The sequence below is a fragment of the Sphaeramia orbicularis genome, chromosome 16 (genome assembly GCF_902148855.1).
Source record: "Sphaeramia orbicularis chromosome 16, fSphaOr1.1, whole genome shotgun sequence".
Classification (NCBI taxonomy): domain Eukaryota; kingdom Metazoa; phylum Chordata; class Actinopteri; order Kurtiformes; family Apogonidae; genus Sphaeramia; species Sphaeramia orbicularis.
This window is the reverse complement of record NC_043972.1, coordinates 36,354,776-36,377,225: the sequence shown is the minus strand read 5'-3', so window position 1 is coordinate 36,377,225 and position 22,450 is coordinate 36,354,776. Positions and strand designations below refer to the sequence as shown.

General features: G+C 40.8%; 1 protein-coding gene across 2 annotated transcripts in view; it reads right to left on the bottom strand.

Moving 5' to 3' along the window:
- Window positions 1-22,450, bottom strand: part of galnt1 (UDP-N-acetyl-alpha-D-galactosamine:polypeptide N-acetylgalactosaminyltransferase 1) — a 48,614-nt gene that overhangs the window by 1,944 nt on the left and 24,220 nt on the right. For both annotated transcript variants that reach the window (XM_030158089.1, XM_030158090.1), the window contains exons 2-13: window positions 20,189-20,301; window positions 13,884-14,023; window positions 13,638-13,806; window positions 8,980-9,146; window positions 8,297-8,424; window positions 8,110-8,189; window positions 7,536-7,706; window positions 4,678-4,795; window positions 4,199-4,379; window positions 3,005-3,144; window positions 2,389-2,487; window positions 411-545 (exon numbers count right to left, since the gene is read on the bottom strand). In XM_030158089.1, the coding sequence (XP_030013949.1) occupies window positions 411-545; window positions 2,389-2,487; window positions 3,005-3,144; window positions 4,199-4,379; window positions 4,678-4,795; window positions 7,536-7,706; window positions 8,110-8,189; window positions 8,297-8,424; window positions 8,980-9,146; window positions 13,638-13,806; window positions 13,884-14,022 (1,527 nt within the window). In that variant the 5' untranslated portion in view covers window position 14,023; window positions 20,189-20,301. The remainder of the gene's footprint in view (window positions 1-410; window positions 546-2,388; window positions 2,488-3,004; window positions 3,145-4,198; window positions 4,380-4,677; window positions 4,796-7,535; window positions 7,707-8,109; window positions 8,190-8,296; window positions 8,425-8,979; window positions 9,147-13,637; window positions 13,807-13,883; window positions 14,024-20,188; window positions 20,302-22,450) is intronic.

Genomic DNA, 22,450 nt, shown 5'->3' with positions numbered 1-22,450 from the left:
TTCATGATATATTTTCTCACCTTCAGCTCCAGAATAAAAATTAAGAGGCCACTGGTTTTAGTATTTATAGGTTTTATATAACATTTAATGACATTTTTTGGCCAATACTGACATTTAGAGCGGTCAAATTAATTACAAATTCTGTGCACAATAATAATGGTTCAACTTAACTTCAGAAATCAGTATTTGGTGGAATAACTCTGAATCACATCTTTCACTTCACTTTATGCCATCCTGACACTAAAACACAAGCAGCTCGGCTTTGATTGTAAGTCTTGTGACCATCCATCTTCCGCTTGATCACATTCCAGAGGTTTTCAATGAGGTTCAGGTCTGGAAATTTGGAGCACTCTTTTAATTTTTTTCCAGAACTATATTCACATAGTTTTAAAGCACAACACTCCACTCACCACAGGGTCGTACTCCCACAGCTGGTTCCCTTTGAGATGATGACACTTGAGCATCATAACTGGTCCGTTCAGCTTGGACACGTCCAGACACAAGTCGTCTGTCCGGATTTCCTTATTGGCCGTGTAGGAAAACACCTGCACATCAAATAGGATCCAGATTATAAAATGATTTGGAAATACCCAAAGCCCTTTTTTATATGCAAGGGTAGTGTTGTATGTTTAGCCAAATGACTGTTTTCTAGTAAATCAGAGCTCCTAATGTGCACACAAGCAGATTTTAGACATGTTTTTGTGTACATTTGCGCACATGCATAAGATGGAGTGATGCATCATCTGTGTTGCTTATATACCGATATATATTTGGTATTGGTGTTTCTAGTGTTTAAAAACTTTAACCTGTTAAACCCTGCGTCATTTGTTTCTAGTTGGAGTCATTTCAGCGTAACACAAAATAATGGATTCGCCAATAGCTTAAAACTTTATTTATATAAAACCAAGTTATGATCAGAAAACAGCAAAGGCAAGACAAACTTCATAATCATTGCATCATAATGTGACTTGATTTTGTCCTTGTTCGGCTCATTCAGGGAGATTCAGTGGTAGATAAATAATACTGGTGCTGTTGGATCTGCTTAGTGTTAGCTTAGTGCTGCACAGTTTATCTTACTGGCCTGTTGTTTTATGAAATTATTCATGACATACACTGGTCTTGGACTGTTAGTTTGTTTTAGATATTTGCCCATATAAGTGCTTACTGTTTGAATTGCGTTCTGTTGTCCGACAATTGGTTTTGTTGAGCTTTTATTTGATGTTCTTCTGGTTCTGTGGATGTATATCGTGTATATTTCTCCAAATGTCACATAGCATTACCATGGCAACACAGATGAAACAGCGTCATTCAAGAGGCTATGTGGACATTACTGCACCACAGAAATTATTTTTACACTTTTTATTTAAAAGACACATTCCTGGAACATTCTATGTCATACAACACATCTAATATACGGTTTCTGCTGCTGGTGTTAAATGTGTTTTTTTGTTTGTTTTTTTTTTTTACATTCATGTATGTTGGGACAGTACTGTGAAAAGTCTTTAGCTGTGTTGTTTTTACAGGGGTTGTGAAGAATATTCATATTTATTAACTCTCAAAGGCCAAAACAGCCACCCACCAAAAGCATTAACTGATCTGAAGTATTTAACGTAGATCCTATCTCTACATTTACAACCTGCTCTCAAGTTTCATGAACATAAATGAGATGGATGATGGTCACTGAAAAATGCAAAATTCACAGGCTAGCATTACAAAGAATGGTAATAAATCACTTAGGAAAGGTTAAATTCATTTGGAAGTCTAGGTAAAAATAGTTCTATGACTTTAAGGGTTAAAAAGTGGAACACCATTTTCTTTTTTGAAATGTCAGAGTGAGAAATATGCTGTACAGTATGAGGCCCACTCTACTTTTGCAACTACACATGGCTATTGATGTGCCACGTGTAATGGCTCTTGAATATGTTTCAAGAGGAAATTGTCATTTCCTGATTACCAGACAGAAATGATCAGGTGTAAAATAAGACCATTCAACCAGAACATTCCTATTTTACTGGGTGGCTCAAACCTGATTCGGTCCCATTTAAACCCTGATTTATGGTCAACCTAACAAGCACATTTTGTTTGATTGGTCCTGTTCCTCAGAGTCCAAAGCTCGTCCTTGCACTGATTCACCCAAACCACTGCTGAACAGTGTCTCTGAGAACTGAAATTACTAGTGGCTCAATTTTAGACCAAAGGTGACATTATGTTTGAATAAGTATCTTTAGTTCGGCCCATAAACATCATGTGTTGCTCTTCATCAGAACATGACCAACATTGACATATAAGTTAATATACAACTGAAACTGGAAATAGAAGCTTATCTCGTTTAAACTCCTTCGAGTCAGCTCTGGTTGCTGTGTTCCGTCTGCGTCTGCAAGCTCTTACCTGGTTGCCTCCCATGCCGTGGCAGTTGAAAATGCCGACCTTCTCATTCTCCTTGCGGGCCATGTTGTCCAGGCACTGGTTGGTCTCGACATTACGGATCTGAGCAGAACACACACACACCAAAAATAAATAAGTAAATACATACATACATACATAACTAGAAGCACTCGGAGAGTGCAGACCTCCGCCAAGGCAGATCAGTGCCCCCCCCCCCCCCCATGCCCCCACCACCACCACCACCACCACCACTAAAATTTAATCATTTGTTCCTTGTGCCAGTATCAACATTTCCTGAAATTTTCATCCAAATCCGTCCATAACTTTTTGAGTTACCTTGCACATGGACAAACAGACAAACAGACAAACCAACGCCGGCAAAAACATAACCTCCTTGACGGAGGTAAAAAAACAAATGCTGTGACCTATGCTGTTACCTGAACAGAAAACTACACATTCTGATTTCAGCAGCTTTAGATGCTTTGTGTCCGCTCGACTTTGAATCACAGATACATCTCTGTGTTTGTACATGTTCCAGTGAATGACAGTGTCTAAAATGTGGTGAGTCAGGTTGCATCTTATCGTGTGTGTGTGTGTGTGTGACAAAGGATGACTGTACCTCTCCCAGGGAGTAGTAGTGCCTGGGGATCTGAGAGTCTGGGTAGACGTTCTCTAAGTACCAGCTGAAGGGTTTACATTGAAGCTTCTGTCTCAAAGCGCTGCGAGACGTGATGTCACCGTAGTCCACTTTGGTCACACCTGGACATACACAAACCTCACCAAGGTCATGAAGACGACCAGTGTTTCTCATGCATTTACTCCACATGATCAGTATTTCCAGAGTTTACAAAATGTGAAAGGACACTGAATATATTTACACACACAACCTATTCTGCTCTTTGCTCAAACTCTGAAAAATATCACCAATCATCTGTTTCCATGGCTAATGTAAATGAACACAGCACTAATATTCATATTGATTTGCAGCCATTCACAACATCCTAATGTGTAATTTATCATGTAAAAATACAGAAAAAGGAAGCTGATTGTGTAGTTCTACTTTTTCATATAACAGGTTTTCTCCAACATCAACCTCCTTTAATTTTTTCAACCATCTTATTACTTGGAGATTGGTGTAATTGTCGTTTAAAAGTAGGTGTAGTGCTCCTTCCAAAACAAAACATGGGGTTGTCTTTTGGGCATCAATCCAGCCCATAAAACTGTTATCTATTTGGGTGAACATCAGTAAGGAGAAGCGCATTCCACCATATACATGTCTAAAGAATGCTCCTAAAATCTGAATATATGAGCATATTTCATGTCTAAATGGAAAAGGCCCAATTTGGAATATGGTATTTGCACGACCTGCATCAAACAGAATAATACTAGAATATTAGTGTGCAGGTAAACATAGTGACTGACAGGAAGGGAGCATCTGTCACTGTTGACTGATCAGAGTAAAAGAAGAAAAATCCAGCTCACAACTTAAAAAATAGCAAGTTACAAACAAGTCCCATGAGGTGCTTTGCATCTAAAAATATTTAGAGAGTTTTGCTTTAGTTTGGTTGTGTGTGTGTGTGTGTGTGTGTGTGTGTGCCTGTGTGCGTGTGCTGCAGTAGAAAATTTAATAGATTCCTCGTAGCGTGAAATTACTCGCCACCCCCTGTCCTGCACTGTTGGGTCACCACTGCATATCAGACTGTCAGCAGGTTAATGGATAGATCACACCTGCCACAGAGATTACCCTCCACACATGAGCACATATATGAATAAATGCACACGCACACACTCACAGAGAGACATCCCGACTCACCAGGAGAGATGATATAAAAGAAGTTCTTAAATTCATCCATCCAGACTTCTGCCAGACGCCGGTTGTTTTTGTTGATGATCTGTCCCGTTCCTCCCGGAAATGTGTAAGGTGTTGCCTTTCTGAACACGTGACCCACGTGAGAACATGTGACAATCTCCAGAGTTCCACCACATTGCCATATCTGTGAAGCACAAACCTCGTCAACACACAAATAATGTGTACTATGTGGAAAACTTTAAGGTGAACAAAAGCCAGTGGGTGAACTCTGCTGGGTGGTGGGTGATGCAGACGGGTCCAGTCTGTGTTGTGACAGTCAGGATGATGCCTGACTAAGCATTAGTCAAGTCAACAATTTAATCACAAGTCAAACTCACAAGTGAAATGTGTGTATGTGTGTTTCTGGGCCTAACAGACCTGAACACCTGCCAATGCATGGAAGAATACAGTCATGTGGATTGGCTGTGGATGCCGTCACTCACTCTGAAAGAGATTTCCAGGTTTTCTCCTCCCCAGATGTCCATGCCTGCGTCATATGTGCCGATCTCTTGGAAATAATCCCTGTCGATGGAGAACAAGCCACCAGCCATAGTGGGAGTCCTGGAAACAGACATGAGAGCTGGTTAATTAAGAGCGCCACATGTTGTACTGAAGCAAAGGCCACTCAGTGTCTTCAGAGTTCATTAGAGTTTTAGACTTCACTGCTCTGACCCCTTTTCTTTGCCGTTTTCTGTTTTTTTAATGTTGTTTTTCTGCTCACCTCTCTCTTGTTGTTATGCTTGTGTCAGTATTTAATGGCCTCATGATTCTCCCTGTATTCCTCTCCTCACACACAGGTTTCCTCTTGGTATCAGGTTTAGTTTCCTTACTGACTGTTTTTGCTGCTGTTCAACATTTAAAGTCACTTGCCAACAAACAAGGAATAGCATGTAAACACACTCAGACACAGATGAAGCTGAGAGCACATGGGGTAAAGGCTTGTTTGTCTGTGCAAAATAATAAGCAGTGAGCAAGTAGAGCAAAACAAACACTAGACTGTTAAACAGCACAGATGTTAAGCAATCAACCAAAAATGGGACTTAAACACAGTGGTAAAATGTGATGGCGATATTAATAATAGATGGGCTTTTCTCTTCACTATGAAAAACAAAAACTCAATAAAACCCTGAAGTTTACAGCAAAAGTACTGTTTTTACAAGACTAAAAACATCAGAGCAAAACGCAAACAAACAATTTATGATTAATGACTTTGATTACATGAGAACACAGCTTTTTCTGGTCATTTTTCTTATTTATTTAACCCTCACTGAAATACCAAGAACTACACACAGAACAAAAACAGTTTAGAGCAGTGGGTAAACTTTTCAGCCTCTTGCCTGAAAGATTTACATCATCTTTGACAAGACCATTTATTACTTTACACTGGATGCGTGTTGTGTTTCCTCTGTCCAGTTGCTATAAAGAAAATCTTTCCAAGTGACTTAAGAGTAGCACAGTGCCGTAAATTACAAGGTAGATGCACCATAACAACCAGCTTGGCTGTTGAGGTTTCTTTCTGGACTATTCCTTTGCGTGGTATATCTCAGCGGGGCTACAATATGCCTCTACAAACAAATATCATCAGAAAATTATGATGAAATCATATACCACACGTCAGACACTCGCTGAAAATATGTAACACTTAAAATATATTCATTTAATTAGTTCATAAAGCTGATAAAACACTGGTAGAATCGCTACTATGGAAATTTAGCTTGCGCTCATTTGACAACAAATACACAACGTTCAACAATTCCATTCAGCCGCCTTTTGCTCTTTATATAATCAGTTTCGGTTCTTCTTCATGTTGAATAAATGCTTCAACACAGGACAGCGTTTCTGTGTCAAGTCATCTGTGCAAAATAAATTTCCTGCCCTGATACTTTTTCAACCCGTGTTTTTTAGGGCACTTACAAGAGACCCTTAGGAAAATGTTGTCATGCAGAACTGTGAAAAATAAACTCAAAACAGGGGCATGGTGTGTTACATAAGATATATTATGTGTGTGACCTTGAATAATAGTGTCAAGTCTACTCAGAAACAAGAGCAGGAAGAAGAGATGATAGACAGCGCCAATCCCTGGGTCGTGAAAAATGATACAAGGAGCAGAATTATGCAGCATCACATGTAAACATGTTGATTTTAGCTCAGAGGGAAATCCATATATTCCATAAGTATTGCTGCTTGGACTGAAGACTATGATCATGACCTATGGAAAATTAAATGGCAGTATAGGATCACTCAGTGCATAATATAATTTATAAATGTCTACCAGCAACTTTAAAGCGTGCAGGATGTAAGCTATTTTAAGCAGCTGATTGACAGTGTTAAGAAATGCCCTGACAGGACAGTTTATTTTTAGAGATCTGATGATGTATAAATGGGTGATTGACAGCTATAATGACCAACTGGCACTCTTTAAGAAACATGTAGGTACTCAAGACAGATTTGCCAGATACTTGTTTAAATGATGCCCCCGAGGACATGGAAGCAGCCAGTGTGTGTTAAAGAGGCACAATATAAGCCTTTTTCTTCATTGCTTTATCTTTTTCCCATTCTTTGTTTATTTGGAGAAGCAGATCATACAAAACCTCCCTTTCGGGTAAAATTCAATATCCACACCTCAAACGAGACTGAAGAGTGAGTTGCCAATCCAAGTTTTTTAGTAGAATATCGACCACATATAACAAGTGGGCGGGAGGAGAGGGCTTGCTCCGCTTCTTCATCAACAAGATAAGACACATTAAGGTGCGTATGTTTACACTAACCTAAACAGAAATGTATATCATGTAAATGATTTCACATAACCAATATATTCAATTCACATCAATTACAGGTTTTACATAGTTTGTCCATTTTGACCAAATAGTGATAAAAAATTCCCTTTCACCCTTAAAACAAAATGTCAGCTTCTCCAAAATGTAAATGTCCTGTACAATACCGATGCTTTCTTCAGTTGTGGGCGCTTCAGGCTTCTTTATGCTTTATCTTAGTTGCCAAATGACACCATTACTGTGAGGGTGACACCCCAATGCAGTGAATAAACACACCATTCTGGCTTTTTGTTTGTTCTTCAATTACACAGAGATTATGAATTATTGTAAATGATTACAGGACAGTTTAACAAGTATCAGAGTATCCATGTACTCCATGTAAGTTAAAGCATTATTCCAAGCCCCAGACTCTACTGCTCATACTCTAGATGCAAAATGACTGCTCCTGACATGCTGAAGAATACTTAAAAAAGGCAAGTCAAAGCAGGACCCTGTTGGTTAAGGGTTGACCCAGCGGTACTACCGACCTGACAGGCAGAGTGCGGTCTCCTTTGCGACGGTCCATCTCTCTCTGGGGCACGGGGTACCAGCGGAAGTTGAGTTTCCAGTTAAATCCTCCATATGTCATGTCGGATCCAGCCATGTACTCGAACGTATCATCGCTGATGACGTCGATGATGGGACACACAACTGTTTTTCTAAAGTGAACAGAAGCACAGGTCAATATTCTGTACAGTTGAACACACACACTCTCATCAGTGTGTTGTTTATAACCTTGGGTGGTCATCAATCAAGAGTTAAGTGCTCATCTCCAAGGTACACCACCTACAAAACTGAATGAGTTTTAACTGTGGACCATGCTGTGACTTCCCATCAGCCACCAACTCATTACTCCTTTCTGAATACTGAACGTTTTGTGTGTCTTTGTGTGTGTAAGGGAGTGTCTTCCTTGCGGGAAGCAGTAAACAGAGAATGAGTAATTAAGCATCAAATAAACACAAGGGCAAGCCCCCTGCAGGCTCAACAATAGTATATTGATTTTTTTATGCTTGCCAAAGGTGTGTGTCTTTATAGTGTGTCTCCATGTGTGTTGTGTCTTACTTGTCCTGCTTGATGCGGGCGAGCAGAGGCTCTAGCCACCCTGTTGTACATTCACAATGAGCATCCAGAAAGGTTATGACCTAGAAACATGGGCAGAAAACATTATACAAGCATAACATATGGAGAGCAGCTCTCTGGGTAATAGATGTCACAATGTACATACATACACACACGCAATCACACACACCTGGCCGGTGGAGATGGAAGCTCCTTTGAGGCGAGCACGGATGAGTCCAGACCGCTGCTCCATCCTCACCACTCTGACAGGCACCTCCAGCTTCCTCACATACTGCTCTAACGGGCGCTTTAGGAAATCTGAACACAAAAATAAACATATATAGTCATGAAAACAGTCATTTTCACAGGCATAAACCTACACACAAAGAGACAATGACACCCTCAACAAACACTGGATTATCAGATTCACCTCCCAACTGTTCCTTCTGTGGCAGCAAAGACCAAACAGGTACAGGCTTTTAGCTCATCTGCCACCATCCGTATACCTGCAGAGCACCCACCCTCCCTACATGCACCTCACAAACACACCCATATCCAACCTGAGGTCCCATAGGGTGAAACAGTGGTGTGTGATGGCGGCTGGGGGGGATTGAGGGTAATAACACAGTGTAATCCCTGCGGCTGGCGAATTAAAGCCCTAATCTCCCCCAAACAGGGATTAACGGCATTGCACAGGGTGGAGTGGCACACTCAGCCCATGCATAGTGTCTGGCTACACAGACACACTCACACACATGTAGGAACACATCTACAACGCCGGCAAAAATCATACAGTAGCTCTGAAAAAATAGGCTAAGCCTTAAACAAGAGGGAGCACTGAAGGAATTATCCCGTGTGTGTGGGTGTGTGTACCTCTCTCACTGGCATCGTCCACCAGGACAATCTCCTCCAGCAGAGTGTGTGGAGAGCGGTCGATGACTGAGTGGACAGTTCGCAGCAGTGTGCTCCATGCCTCGTTGTGAAATACAATCACCACGCTGGTACGAGGAAGATTATCAGGATATAATTTGTTCTTGCACCTACAAAGAGGATGTAACACAAGACAAAATGCCCACTTATATGAGGTCACTTTTAATAGAAACGACTGAAAAATACTGAACACATATCAGCCAGTATGTTGACACTGACCATTATTGGTTAAGATGATATCTCACCAATGGGAATGACTGATGCTCATATGTTATAGTAAAGGTTGTTTTCTAAATCTGAATAATTGAATTTGTTCTCATTCTAAGTTAATATGATGAAGGCCTGGAAGATTTCAAAACAGCACCAGTATTTTAAAGATTCTTTTTTTTCCCTGACACAAAAGGGGGATAACAAAAACAAACAAAATAAACAGAAAATAAAATCTGTATCAGCGTTGGCTGATATATACCTATATACTGCCTATTTATTTAATTATTCATTATATGAATATGAAGCAGAAGACACTACAACAAAAATACTTCCCAAATCAAGACAACGTGAAGAAGAAGGAAGTGAGTACATGGTAAAAAAAAAAAAAACCCGACAGGGTAACACAGAGATAACTGCATGTGCAATAACTGAAGTTGTGGCCCTTGAACAAAACAAAACTGAGCTGACAGAGACAAAGAAAGAAGAGACAAAAACACTCCAGTAGAGATGTTACAATGCAGCCTCTGTCTGATAGTTAGAGACTGTCTGAGAGAGAGCAGCAGCTGAAGAGAGTGTACACAAGAGACAGCTGAGAATAAAACGCTCTGGCTTAAACATCATCCAAATCAAAGTAGTCAGGAATGAAATCACTGAATTAATCAAATCATCATTATTGGCCTCGTGAAGAATTATATTTTTCTGGAGTTCCAACATTTTCTCTAAACAAAGAAAACTTAGGGTGAGTAATGAGTGAGCAACCAACCATATATCCCCAAATTTAGACAGAGAGACACAGAAATAATGGGTCAGCACGATGACAGCTGATTAGTGATGCTAATTAGAGTGTGAGTCATTATCGGAGCAGTGGAGAGCACACATCAAGCTGTCTTATTGAGAGGCAGAGAATGATGTAAATGTCTAACAAAGAAGTGAAGAGACAAGAGAAGATGGATGTTAGTGAAGTGGAGACTGGGTCACAGACTTACTAAAATAGTCCCTCTAAGTATCGGCTGTCTGCTTTTTACAATGCTACTGGCAGGTTTGCATGTTTCAAGCAACCAAATAAATTACTGCTGTGCAGCCCACTTCCAAAGTACTCTTTATCTCCACAGCCGGATTTCCCATTCATTTGGATTCAGTTTAGTAATGCATGAAAATCATCTTGCAGGGATTTGACACTTGCTTAACGTAGGTGGTTTGTTAAAGCCAACATTTACAATAGATTTTTTTTTTCTCCTACACATCTTCTAGTCTGCATTATGCAGCTCCTATCTCATTGTTTTATCTATACAGAATATGTTCTGCTGCATTTTATTATACAGCAAACTGCCTGTATCACGTACCATTGCAATACATCGCAACCTCTTGTTTTCAGCATTCACATGTCTAGCCTACAAAATCAGCGCTGAAGATGAAAGGGAAAATGAAAGGTTTCCATTTTTGGGTTCCTACAAAAGAATGATAGATGAAACTGGAGTTTTTTTTTTCCTATGCAGCACAGACTTCAATCATTACTGCTGAGAATAACACATTCATATGCTGTGATGTAACATTAATGTATAAAGGACATTTCACAATGAATACATACCATCCTATCCTCGAGATGATATGGTTTTATTTTGCTTAGAATTCCTCTCAGTCCTATCTAGGACATATATTCTTTCATTGTCACAATTCAAAATTAACAATTATTTGGAAAAACGGCTTCAAAAGCTCTAATAAGCTGTAATAAATCATGCTACAGATGGACTGATTTGTACAGCAGATGGTAGAAAATATGGACTTGACTTCAGTGTTAATGCTAAATGTTGCACTTAGCCTTAAAAAGAACACTTAATACTGGACAACACAAGTCACAGCAGACAGAAAAGGGGAAGGCACTATGGCTGCAGCTCTTGAGCCCAAACGCTATGACCTGATGTGCTAGTATGTGAGGTCTCTCATAATTGATAAGTTTCAATAAACAACTTCAGTAGTGTACTGTACTGAGAAAAGAACTGAAAGCAGCCAGGTTCATCTGTCCTCTGACTCGCCGTACATGAATCTGGAATATGATATCTCTTTTGCCTTCATCTTCCCTCCCTCTTTGTGATCAGCGCTGGAATGCTTCCTCTTTTCTCGGCTGCTGCTTCTGACAGAAAGAATGTAACAGCAACGGAGGAGAAGAGGTCAAGAATACACTCCATCCTGTAGCTGCCTCTGGAGCATGTAAAGTAACAAGCAGTAAGTCGTAGTCTGTGGTGTGCATGAGTGTGCCAGATGATTCACTATAAAAACACAGAAAAGCCTTGCAGTTTTTCGACTGTTATATACGTCAGGTCTTTATGCCTTGGCTGCAAAGCTTGTGTATCCAAACAGTTAGGGCGGTGGAACAATATTTGGCAATGGTAAAACAGGGTAATAAGCAACAGGCTGTTTCTCCAGCCAGTGGATTTTGGGGATAGTCAGGATGGGCGGGCACGCCGGTTCTGATTAAACAGCGTCAGTCTTGCAACACTTAACACAGACACACACATACAGTATGTATTCGCAAAAAAAGGAGCAGTCATGATCTAAAAACAGGAGAAAATGTCAAGTTGCTGAGAGGTGTGGTCATGGAAAGTGTTTTCATATACTGCAGGGCCGCCCAACCGCATATACACAAATACAGGCATTAACAAAGGGCTTGTCTGTAATATCAGAGCGACCCATCCTCCCTTGTTTTTTACACTTAGCCACTGCACAGCTGACAATAATGAAAATAACCCATCAGTGAGTGTCTACGTCACAGTTTCTGCTAAAGGCGACATGCCTGGCTATGATGAATTTATTCAGTTTCCCTGAACCTGACCATCCACACACAACCGTATGCGTGCCTATACACACAGACACACACTCCCTTGCTCGATATTGACTCTGTCTTATCTCCTAATTGGAAAAGCAGATAGACGGAGAGAAGGCTGAGTGAAAACACACCTAGTAATCAACTCTCGCTCAAAGACTAAAACCCATTTCACGGATCAATGTCCTCTTTCTTTCCTGCCTGTCTAGTGTGCATGTGCCCCTGCCTGTCAGTCTTGTGTCTGTCAGTCAGTCTATCTTTAAAAACCTTCATTACTGATCTATGCATGTTCTTCCACTAGAGTGACAAAAAGGCACAAAGGGGGGGATGGGAGGCTCATTTGGTTTCAACCTGTTCGAGCTAACCTTGACAAATCTTCCAAGCTGTTGGCATGCCTCTCTGCTGTCTGCTGTACACAATATAACCTGCAGCCACTAGCGCTGAAACACACTTGAATAACATCCATTTCCTCATTATGGAGAAGAAAATGCTGTGGTGGAATATCTGCATTTACTTCTTCAACATTATTCTTAATTTTACGTACCACAAACCAGTTAGAGGGGGAACTAAGTACTGTTTACACTAAATCTTAACAGACAAGACATTCTCATATAAGTCATTTCTGCAAATGTTCATGATGGATGCAGGGTACATCAACTGTAAGACACTGTAGTGATGAACCGATGTGTATTTTAATCTGTTTTTGCGCAGTGAGACATTTTGCTAGGGTATACCAATGTGATTTGTTTTATGTTGAAACAGAACGATCTATGTTCATGATGAGCACATAAATGACAAATTGCCCAAATTTGTACAAATTCTAATGTCATTGACCCATCATATATTCTGATATTAATAATAATATTTAAGGGCTTTGTCTAGCTTGTTGTGTGTAAATAACCAAATTAAACCTTTTCTATCCTTTTTCTTCTCCACTGGACATTAAGCAGGTGACAAATCACTCACTAGCAAAATGTATGATGTGGAAAAACTTAAATATACTTGATCACATATGGGGCATTCAGGACGTTCCATTACATCACATTTTATTTTTAAAACATAATTTAGGGCGTCTGACATTAGTTTGCATAACTGTTCAATGGCAGAAACTACAAAAGCGCTGTAGGACATCTTAAACTTTAAAATGACAGTATGAGGCTGAGGCATAGCCTACATATGACACAGGCCTGTTGCTTTGACAACTCTGCCTGTTGGAGTGTTGTTGTGATACGTCTTAAGAGATAACTGTGCTGTAAAACACACAGTGTAATTACAAATCATTCACTCGTTCATTCATTCATTAAGCCCATAAACATTAGCGTGGCATATATGGTAAGTGGAGTGCTTTAATTGGACTTTAATGATCATCTAGTTGCCATTATCCATCCCATCTAATATGACATTCCCTAACTGTGAAATCCATTCAGTTCGTTATGTGTTTCATCCTCAGTTATTTTGCTCATATTTGCCACACACTGACTGACGGCTGCACTTAAATAAGCAGTCGACTGTTTGGCTGGCAGCTGGTGTTTATGGAAAGCTCTGCCTGATTAGACACAGGGAGGCTCACCCTTCCAGGCGGACGTCAGGCAGTGAACGATTGAGAGCAATCATTTCAGAAGCCATAAGGTTGAACTGGTTGATCTTAAACATCTCTTTCATCTTCTCTTGATTCTCCTTGGGGATCACCACGGGTTTCCCTCCTTCACCTGGCCCGTCCCGCGGCCTGGCCAAGGCATCTGCAGTAAATACACACACGGGTGTTAGAAGACAGCGCCGGAGGGTGTGAGAGTGTGTCTCTGTGATACACACTCACCGTCTCTCCCAGGCAGCCCTCTTTCCTTCTTGTCGTCACACTTGTTGCACTCGCTGAAGTAGAGCAGAATGAACATATCCAGCATCACCCACACCAGAGAGGTGGCCAAAACCACCTTGCAGTAGGCGAACCTCCGCATCCTGGAAATGTCAGAAAATGAAGAAAGACAGACAGCAAAAGAGAAGGAGATGAGAGAGAAATATTAGAACTCTGGCTGAGGTGAGGAGTGATGTTGAGACCTCAACTGCAGAAAATCACAGGCTTTTCCAAAGCTTTGCAGACGGGATCACTCCATTTCGTCTCATATTTCCCTGACTTTCTCATTACTCCCATCAACCTCCACCCCTCCCACGGGTCTACGCCTGAGTATCTTCTCAACACTTCCATCTGTCATTCCGCCTGCCTGTCTGTCTGTCTGTCTCTCAGCTCTTATCTGCTGCCTGGTAATCAGCGCCTCTCCAAATGGTCACCTCCACACTCAGCAAGAGGCTCAAAGCGAACACTTTCAGATTTCATACATCGCTCTCAAAGAAAAACAGCAAATGCTCAAGTACCTTTAGAAATGGATATCAGTTAGTTTTGTGTCAGCAACTGTTATCAACACAGTGAAAACTAGCATTAGCATTTCAGAGTGTAAGCTGCATTGTATTAGACAATGCTTTAGCTTCTTTCAAGTTTCACCAAGATGGAGATACAAATCAACTGTATCAGAGTTTCCAAACATCCTGCAGTGTGCAACCCAACATTTAACCTGCAGCAGTAAATCCCTGTGTGTTAAAGTGCAGACACACTGAACTGCAGGTAAGCGCGCACACACACACACACACACACACACACACAACACACACGCACAGCACAGAGAGAGGAGCTGTGATAGTAATTGCTTTTCTTTGGCAGGCAGCAAGAGACAGACACAGCCACATTAAAATTCCTCTGCTCTCCTTTCCTTCTTTCCTTCAGCACCATCACTCCCTCTTTGGCTGATTCTTTGCCTCAGTGATCCCTCAGGTTGCAGCAGTACAAGCAGAAGGGAGAAAATTAATTTGGCCATGGTGATTTCTCTCGTGCCCCTGAGAGGGTGGAAAAAAGGTGTTTGTGCATAGCTAGCTTAGCTTAGCTTAGTTTAGCTTTGCTTAGTAGCCACGGAGGATGGAGAACTGCAGAGCAGCATTTCTAAATTCCACTTGATAGGATTCGAGTGGCACAAAGTGCCTCGCACAGCAGAAAACAGGAGTGGAGATCTGCGAATTCTTGCAAAGTTTGTTTTTTCTTGTCTGTGTTTCTCTACTGCCTGTGGAATTTTCACATTCTACTACTCTAGTAGTTTTACAAGTTATACCTGGTCAAAGTAGGCTATGTACACACGTACAGTATGTATTCTGATATTCTTCTGTGCAGAAGATCATTGTAAAACAACTTCAAAAGGGGTAAAAATACACAAAGAAACACTGTCGGAAAAATACTGATAGGGCCATTAAGTGCAAACTAGGAAAAAATAAGCCTGCCTAACCATAAATATTGTAATGCATATCATAAATATCCTAACATAAAATGTCCTGTTATCACTTTGTAAATAATAACTATTTGTCATGTGTTGGGGAGGACAAACAGTCGACAACATTAGTAATATCACAAGGTTGTGATGACTGCTGCAGCTTAATACACACTCCCACATTTATTTTCAGTCGTTATTTTTACCTTCACTGGAAATTACACGATACTCACCACGTACTTTATAGACCTTCAGTAATGCATGTTGTTAAACTGCAAAAACTGCAAGATTTTATCAACTAGGATGACAAAGAGAAACTGGTGCACAGAAACCACCACTAGAAAGGTTAGTTATCTACTTCGCTGGGAAGAAAAACACTTGATCAAGATAAGTCAAAAAGGAACAAGGACTCCAGTCACAGTATTTCTTGGACAGCTTGCTGAAAATTCACATTCTGCAATGAGAGAAGATTTCAATAAATTACACCTCTTATACATGTTAATATTAATCCTATAGTTATTCAGACATGGCCATTTCTATTTAGAGAAACGATGATGCACTACAAACAAGACCACACAACTCTATACATTTTCTGTTTTGGGGTTGTTGTTTTACTTAAATCTAAAAAAAAGCTTCACTTCTGAGTTATTGAAATGTCGTCAATTTTCTTAAATTAAAAACTGCATCATTGCAGATTTTTTTCCAGATTTTAACTTGACATTTTGTGTGTGTGACTACAGTAAAAAAAATAGCATCATCACTGTGTTATCAGTGCACAGTGTTCAAACTATTTACTGCAGTTATGGCTCTGTCTCTCTCACATAAATACATTAAATGCACCAAGTGTAAAATGAGCACACAGACAAGTGAGAGCTGTAACTGACAGCCATGCTATATGCCATGTTAATTCATTCCTTGTAGTTCTCAATCTTACTGTTTAAAACATAGTGTTTTTTGGTCAAATTTCAGGGTTTCATTCTATCATTCTGGCTTGATTTACACTACAGTCAGGAGCAGACAGAAGAAACCCACAAAAACGTGAAACAAACAAAAGATTGGAACTGATAATCATGTGGCGAACATTGTTAAACCTGCTTTAGGATATTCCTGTAAAGTAACCCATTTGTAAAAAGCCCAGATCATCCCGGATATCCCCTAAGCATTTATCAGATTGTCTGTCCTAATGTTTGGATGACTCCTCTCAGAATTCCCCAAATTCCTGACCTAGTGGGGAGCCTGAAGTCCATTCCTCACTCTCTTATCCCTACCCTCTATTTCTCTGACCACCGCTAGCGTGGACCTTGTTTAACCTCCACGCAGTAACAACCCGATAGTGCAGAAGAAACAGAAGTATCTCCCTTTTCATCTTTCCCGCCGCGCACACAAAAGTAGGCACACAAGCCAAACACATAAGCACATGCTCAGGCGGAGACGGGGGCCGTCACAGAGACATACGCCTTGATTCTGGCTCACCAAGTCATGTCAAAACGCTGTCAGAGGGATGTCAGCTGGTTTCACAGGATGCTATTTGATCACAGCATAAATAAGAGAAGTAGACAGCAATGCTCTAAGCAGTGGGAAAGAAGATTTATATGCATGTATGTTACCCAAATACATGTACACATATGTTGGCCTCTCAACTCACTGTATTTCTAGTCAGGCATGACAGAGGATACCTTAGGTCTTCTGTGGGCTCATGGCAGCCCCAGGCCCTACTTCTCCATGTGTGTGTTTCATGTGTGTGTCAGTTTATGTTGGGCACTTGTCTCTTTGAAGTCTCTTAAACAGCCTGGCTCCCTATGACATTAAACAGACACACAATCCTCCGTCCTTCCATCTCCGTACCCTCCTAATCCATTAACATATCACGTTCCCTCCATCTTTCTTTTCTATCTACATCCTGGGCATCTCGCTTGCTCTTTCTCCCTCCGTTGCTCCCTCAGCCTCTCCGACCCCCACCTCTCCTGTTCGTTCGTATCTCAGTGATGTTGTCTCCTTTCAAGAGCGGTTGCCATCACTACTCAGCTACGAGAACACAACTTCCCCCTTCACATCCTTCTCTGTGTCCCTCTTCATATCCCCTCCTCTCCTCCCACAGGCTTAATCCCCCTTTTAGTGATTGCGCAACCAGTGTTTCTCACAACCACTTGAAAAAACTCTGAAGCAGGACGATCCAGAACTTCACTCGCCTCGCAATTTATGACTGGGAGTGAGGAACCTCCCTTCTGGGGATTGTGTTTATAAGTGTAAAAGAAAATTAAGAGGAAGAGAAGACAGAGTATTTGTGTGAGTGGATTACAATAAGAGAGGAGGATCTGTGTGTTACTAATCAACACAAAGTTTGTACTGGTAATTCATATAATAAAATTCTTGGACAGTTTATTTGCTTGCTCTTGGTACATACTGGTTTATTCCCTACAAAACCAAACGCCTTTATTTCCAAAACCACTTGCTCCGTCATAAACAACAACTACACAAAAATACATGTTATTGTTGGAATCATCTTCAATGAGAAAGCCAGAGTGGGTGCTGTTCAAGTCTGTGAGCTGTCCTTGGGTCATGCGGGGCCTGGTAAGCTCAACGGTTTCCAAGACAACACTGATGGGAGCAGTGATTTTCCGAACAGTCGTAATGCCTCTCAACTGGAGCAGAACAAGACATGGGCTAATATTAGGGAAGTGAGACAGAACAAGGTGGCCTAAAGCCCCGTCTCCATCACTCTCTATGGATAAGCTGAGGTACACACTCGCCCCTGGCACACAAAAAAAAAGGCTGGGGTCACTTCATTTTCAGGTCATAACCTTGACTGTAGAACACAAACTAGTCCCACAGAGAAATGAAAAAGGGGCCAGAGTACAGAGATGGGGGAAAAGAATGAGACAGAGAGACAAAGACAGCCAAGAAACCGTAAACGAATGTCATAGATATGCTTGAGAAGGGTTTACGCCGACATAATTAATGACTGTCAAAAGCTGTCTTGGAGTTCATATAGCATAAACAGAGAAGATCTAAGTGCTACTATCAGAAAATGTGCAACAATAACATTCATCCTCTAGTCAACATACGGTAATGTGAAAAAGTCTAAGGTCACCTTTAACTTTGCTGTTCTGCAAGGTTAAAATGTGCGTACATATTTATTTGTCATTCTCTTTTGTTGAGATACAACAAGAAAATACAGGAAATATATGCACAGTCTTAAAACACACGCACAGAAAACTGAACTAAATCGGTTCTAAAGGTTAAAGTCACTATTTAGTGTGAGCCCTGTCCCTGTGACTAGAAGCAGCATAAACAATTAGAAACAGCTGACATGTGTTGAATGAAACTTGGTATAAAACATCGGAAGATTAATGCAATGAATCTCATATTGTCTGAATAAAAGGGTTAAAGACACGTTAAGTGGGAGGGGGTCAAACTAAATACTAACACTTTGCTTTATAAAGGCAGTTTTTTCTCTTAAACTTATATTTTGACTGCTGTACATTTCTCCCATATAGTATATCCAGATTGTATCTAAGTACAGAAACTGAGAAATGCATATGTGTAGTCCTTAGAACTTTACTAGACCAACGAACCTAAAGTTGGCCTTTATAATAAAATGGACATTAGATTTGAACTTTCTTGCTCCATAGAAACTCTGTCTATCTGTGGTACTACTTAAGATGACTACTAATTTTATGAAATAATGCACAATGACACCCTTGTAAGTGCTGTTTTGTTTTGTAGTTTTTTGCTGATACTGCACATATATGCTGTATAGTTTTATTAAAGAAAATGTTTTAGTAATGCTTTGTCTTGATGTCCAAAAACAGGAGAAATTAACAAAACACAGTGACTTGTCTGTGTGAATAGGATCAATATATACTTTGTATCCTTTTGTCAAGATATCCAAGAGATACAAAGGGAGAAGAGAAGAAAAAAAAGTTTTAGAAAGGGTTGGAGAAAGAGAGCAAACAGAAGACATGGTGTTAAAGGCCAAATAGTAAACAAAAAGCGCACGGCAGCGTAAAAGTCTCAAATGAAATTGATTATCAATTCAAAGCTTGGCACCGGCACAAAGTGGAATTAAACACTTCAATCTCTAATCACTTGGCCATTTTCAGCCAAAATCAATACACATTACTGTCACAGCGGGTGTTCCCCTGATGTTTGGACAGAGCACAGCTGCCAACCACACACACACACACACACACACACACACACACACACACACACACACACACATACATTCTGCACATGTGAAGAAGTAAATTACAGCAAACTTAAGAGTATGCAAACCACAGCATCATGCCTCTTGGTCTGAGTGACGCCAGTGTACTCCAACTCTTTACAACTCATGATCCCACACTTTTCCTCAGTTCACAGTTATTTGTTCTGTTCTTCCCATAACTACATTTTAATTGGTTTTCACAATTAGGGTAATACTACTGGTTAACATTAACTTTGGGATTTTTTCCAACTTGACATGACAGATAAAAGTCAGCTTAAATAGTCTTGTTAAATATTTAACATGACATGAAAACAAACACGAACATTTGTTACAAAGACAACAAATCCTAACAGATCCTTTAAGTGTATTATATTATTTAGTAGCCAAAGACTTTTATACTGTTGTTTCTCTGTACCATATTATCAAAATAATTTATTAATGGAGTAATAAATCATGATAAAATGGTTAAAAATGACATCAATGTTACAAACAAATCAAAATAAATGTGCAACGGCAGCAGGAGGCAAGGATTTAGAACAGGTTTTGCATTAGTGATTTGCATTCATTTCCATCTCCTTCCTTCTATTAGACCTGTTCTCATACCTGTCCAGGTGACTAAAGGGGTCTCTGGTCAGATGTGCAGGGTGCTCCACCAGCAGAATGGGCGGAGCCTCAGAGATCCCGCTTCCTCCTCAGCTTGTCACTCAAACATGCTCCTAGAAGACACAATGACAGACAAAGCATGAGGGTTTAGGAAAAGCAGTTAGGAATTAATCAGCAGCAAATTTTCTCATTGTTCATGTCTTTGATTAGAGGTAGGTCTGGGCGATATGATGTAACAATCACCTCTTTGTATTTTTAGGCTGACATATTTAGGGACCGAGCCGAAAGGTAAGGCCCTCTCACACAGTGAGAGGCCTTGCCTGCAAGCACGGCCCTATTGTTACTCGTTCGTTATATCATTATTCAGACACCACTTTGACCTGGATTTTGACCCCCTAAACATGCTTGAAAACTCACCAAATTTGGCACACATGTCAGGTCTGGCGAAAAATTTGATAAAATGTAAAAATTAACCCCATAGGTCCCAAAATGAGCTCTCTAGTGCCCCCTAGAAACACAAAAACGGCCCTAGTGGCCAGTAGGAATGTCGTAGAAACATGAAACCAATGCTAAAATTTTCGTCTCATTGAGCCCGACAAATCACATGCTGACACTCATGACTTAACTCCAACAGGAAGTTCAGAATTTGCCTTTCAAAGTAAAATGCTCAAATTGCAAACTTCCAGTAGGAATGTCGTAGACACACGAAACCAACGCCAAAACCTTCATTTAATCGAGCCCAACAAATCACGTGCTGACACCTATGAGCTATCTCCAACAGGAAGTTCGCAATATGCCTTTAAAAATAAATTTTTTAAAAACTAACTCCGATTACACCGTTTGTCGTATTGACTTCTAAATACAGGGCTCAAAATTAACTTTTTGACCTAGGAGCACTGTGCTCCTAACCCTAAAAAGTTAGGAGCACAGGCTAAAATCTAGGCGCACCACTATTATATAAAAAATTTGGAGAACAAGCAAAACTCTTGGCCATACCAAGTAATATTCCTATATGTATTTAAGCAATGTTAACAACCTAGAATAAAGTATTTGAATAGAGTATGAAAGAAAAAGCTTACATTGACACAGGTGCAAAACAATTGTCAATGTGTGGTATATACTTTAGTTGGTTCTTGGAGAAGAAAGACGAATCACACCATTATTTGCAACAACCAACTTTTTTATTTCATGGCCTAAAGGCCCTTAGGGGCCGTTTACACGGCGTCGGATTCAGTCGACTCTGGGAAGATTTCATGGCGGATTAGCCTTCTGTTAACATGGAAACGGTGCCTAGAGTGCCTGAATCCGGAAACTTTTGATACCAGGGTCCAGGGTGGAACGTTATCGATACGCTCCGCATTCCAGCTCCGTGTTAACGCGAGTCGGAGCGTTCCGGGGTAAAATATGACGTCACCGCATGCGCGCGCAGCCAAGAACCGCCAGTTAACCCACTCCGGGCCAGTTGGTGGCGGTAATGCGCCTCTAAGCTGGTTTGCTAGCCTCTATGACACAATAAAGCTGCAGAAAAAGAAGGAACAACCACAACAACAATGGCCGGTTTCAGAACAACATACGTGCTGCTAACTGTGCTCAGCTCGTCTGTCCAGACAAAGAAGTCCTGCGTCTTTGTACGACCACTCGCCATTGTTGTTTGTAAATAGTGTTGTCCGCCTCCTCCTCTTCTTCTTCTTCTTCTTCTTCTCCTCATTTAAAGGCTGTCTAAACCGGAAATTGTTTGTGCGCAGGCGCCTGTTTTACCACCACTGTTTCACTACAGCTCTACATCGCCAGCTACTGGTCTGGCATGGACACTACAGCGTATTCAGCCGTCCTCGCGGACTCATGTTAACGCAGATCGTTATCATAGCGGCGTCGTCTTAACGCGGAATGATTTTATAACGCAAAGGAGAAATCTTTGCGGAGTGTTGCCGTGTAAACGTACCCTAGTCACTGTGGTCTACACTACGCCTGAAGTCAAGTCTCCTTGACCTGGTGCCCCTTAGTCACTGTGGTCTACACCACGCCTGAAGTCAGGAGATTGTTTCAAACGTCGGTGGAGTTATTTGATCCCTTTGTTTATGCCGCCTGCGCACGCGAGAGGGCGGGGACTAGATTTTCCGCTTCAGTCAGCGGGGCGTGGAGCTTGTTTATTTTCAGCTGACGAGTTACTTCTGTAGCCATTATTCTAGGCGCACGTATTAATTTTCGCTCATTTTTTTATTGGTGCACCGTGCGATCGTAATCTCAAAAACAGTCGCACTA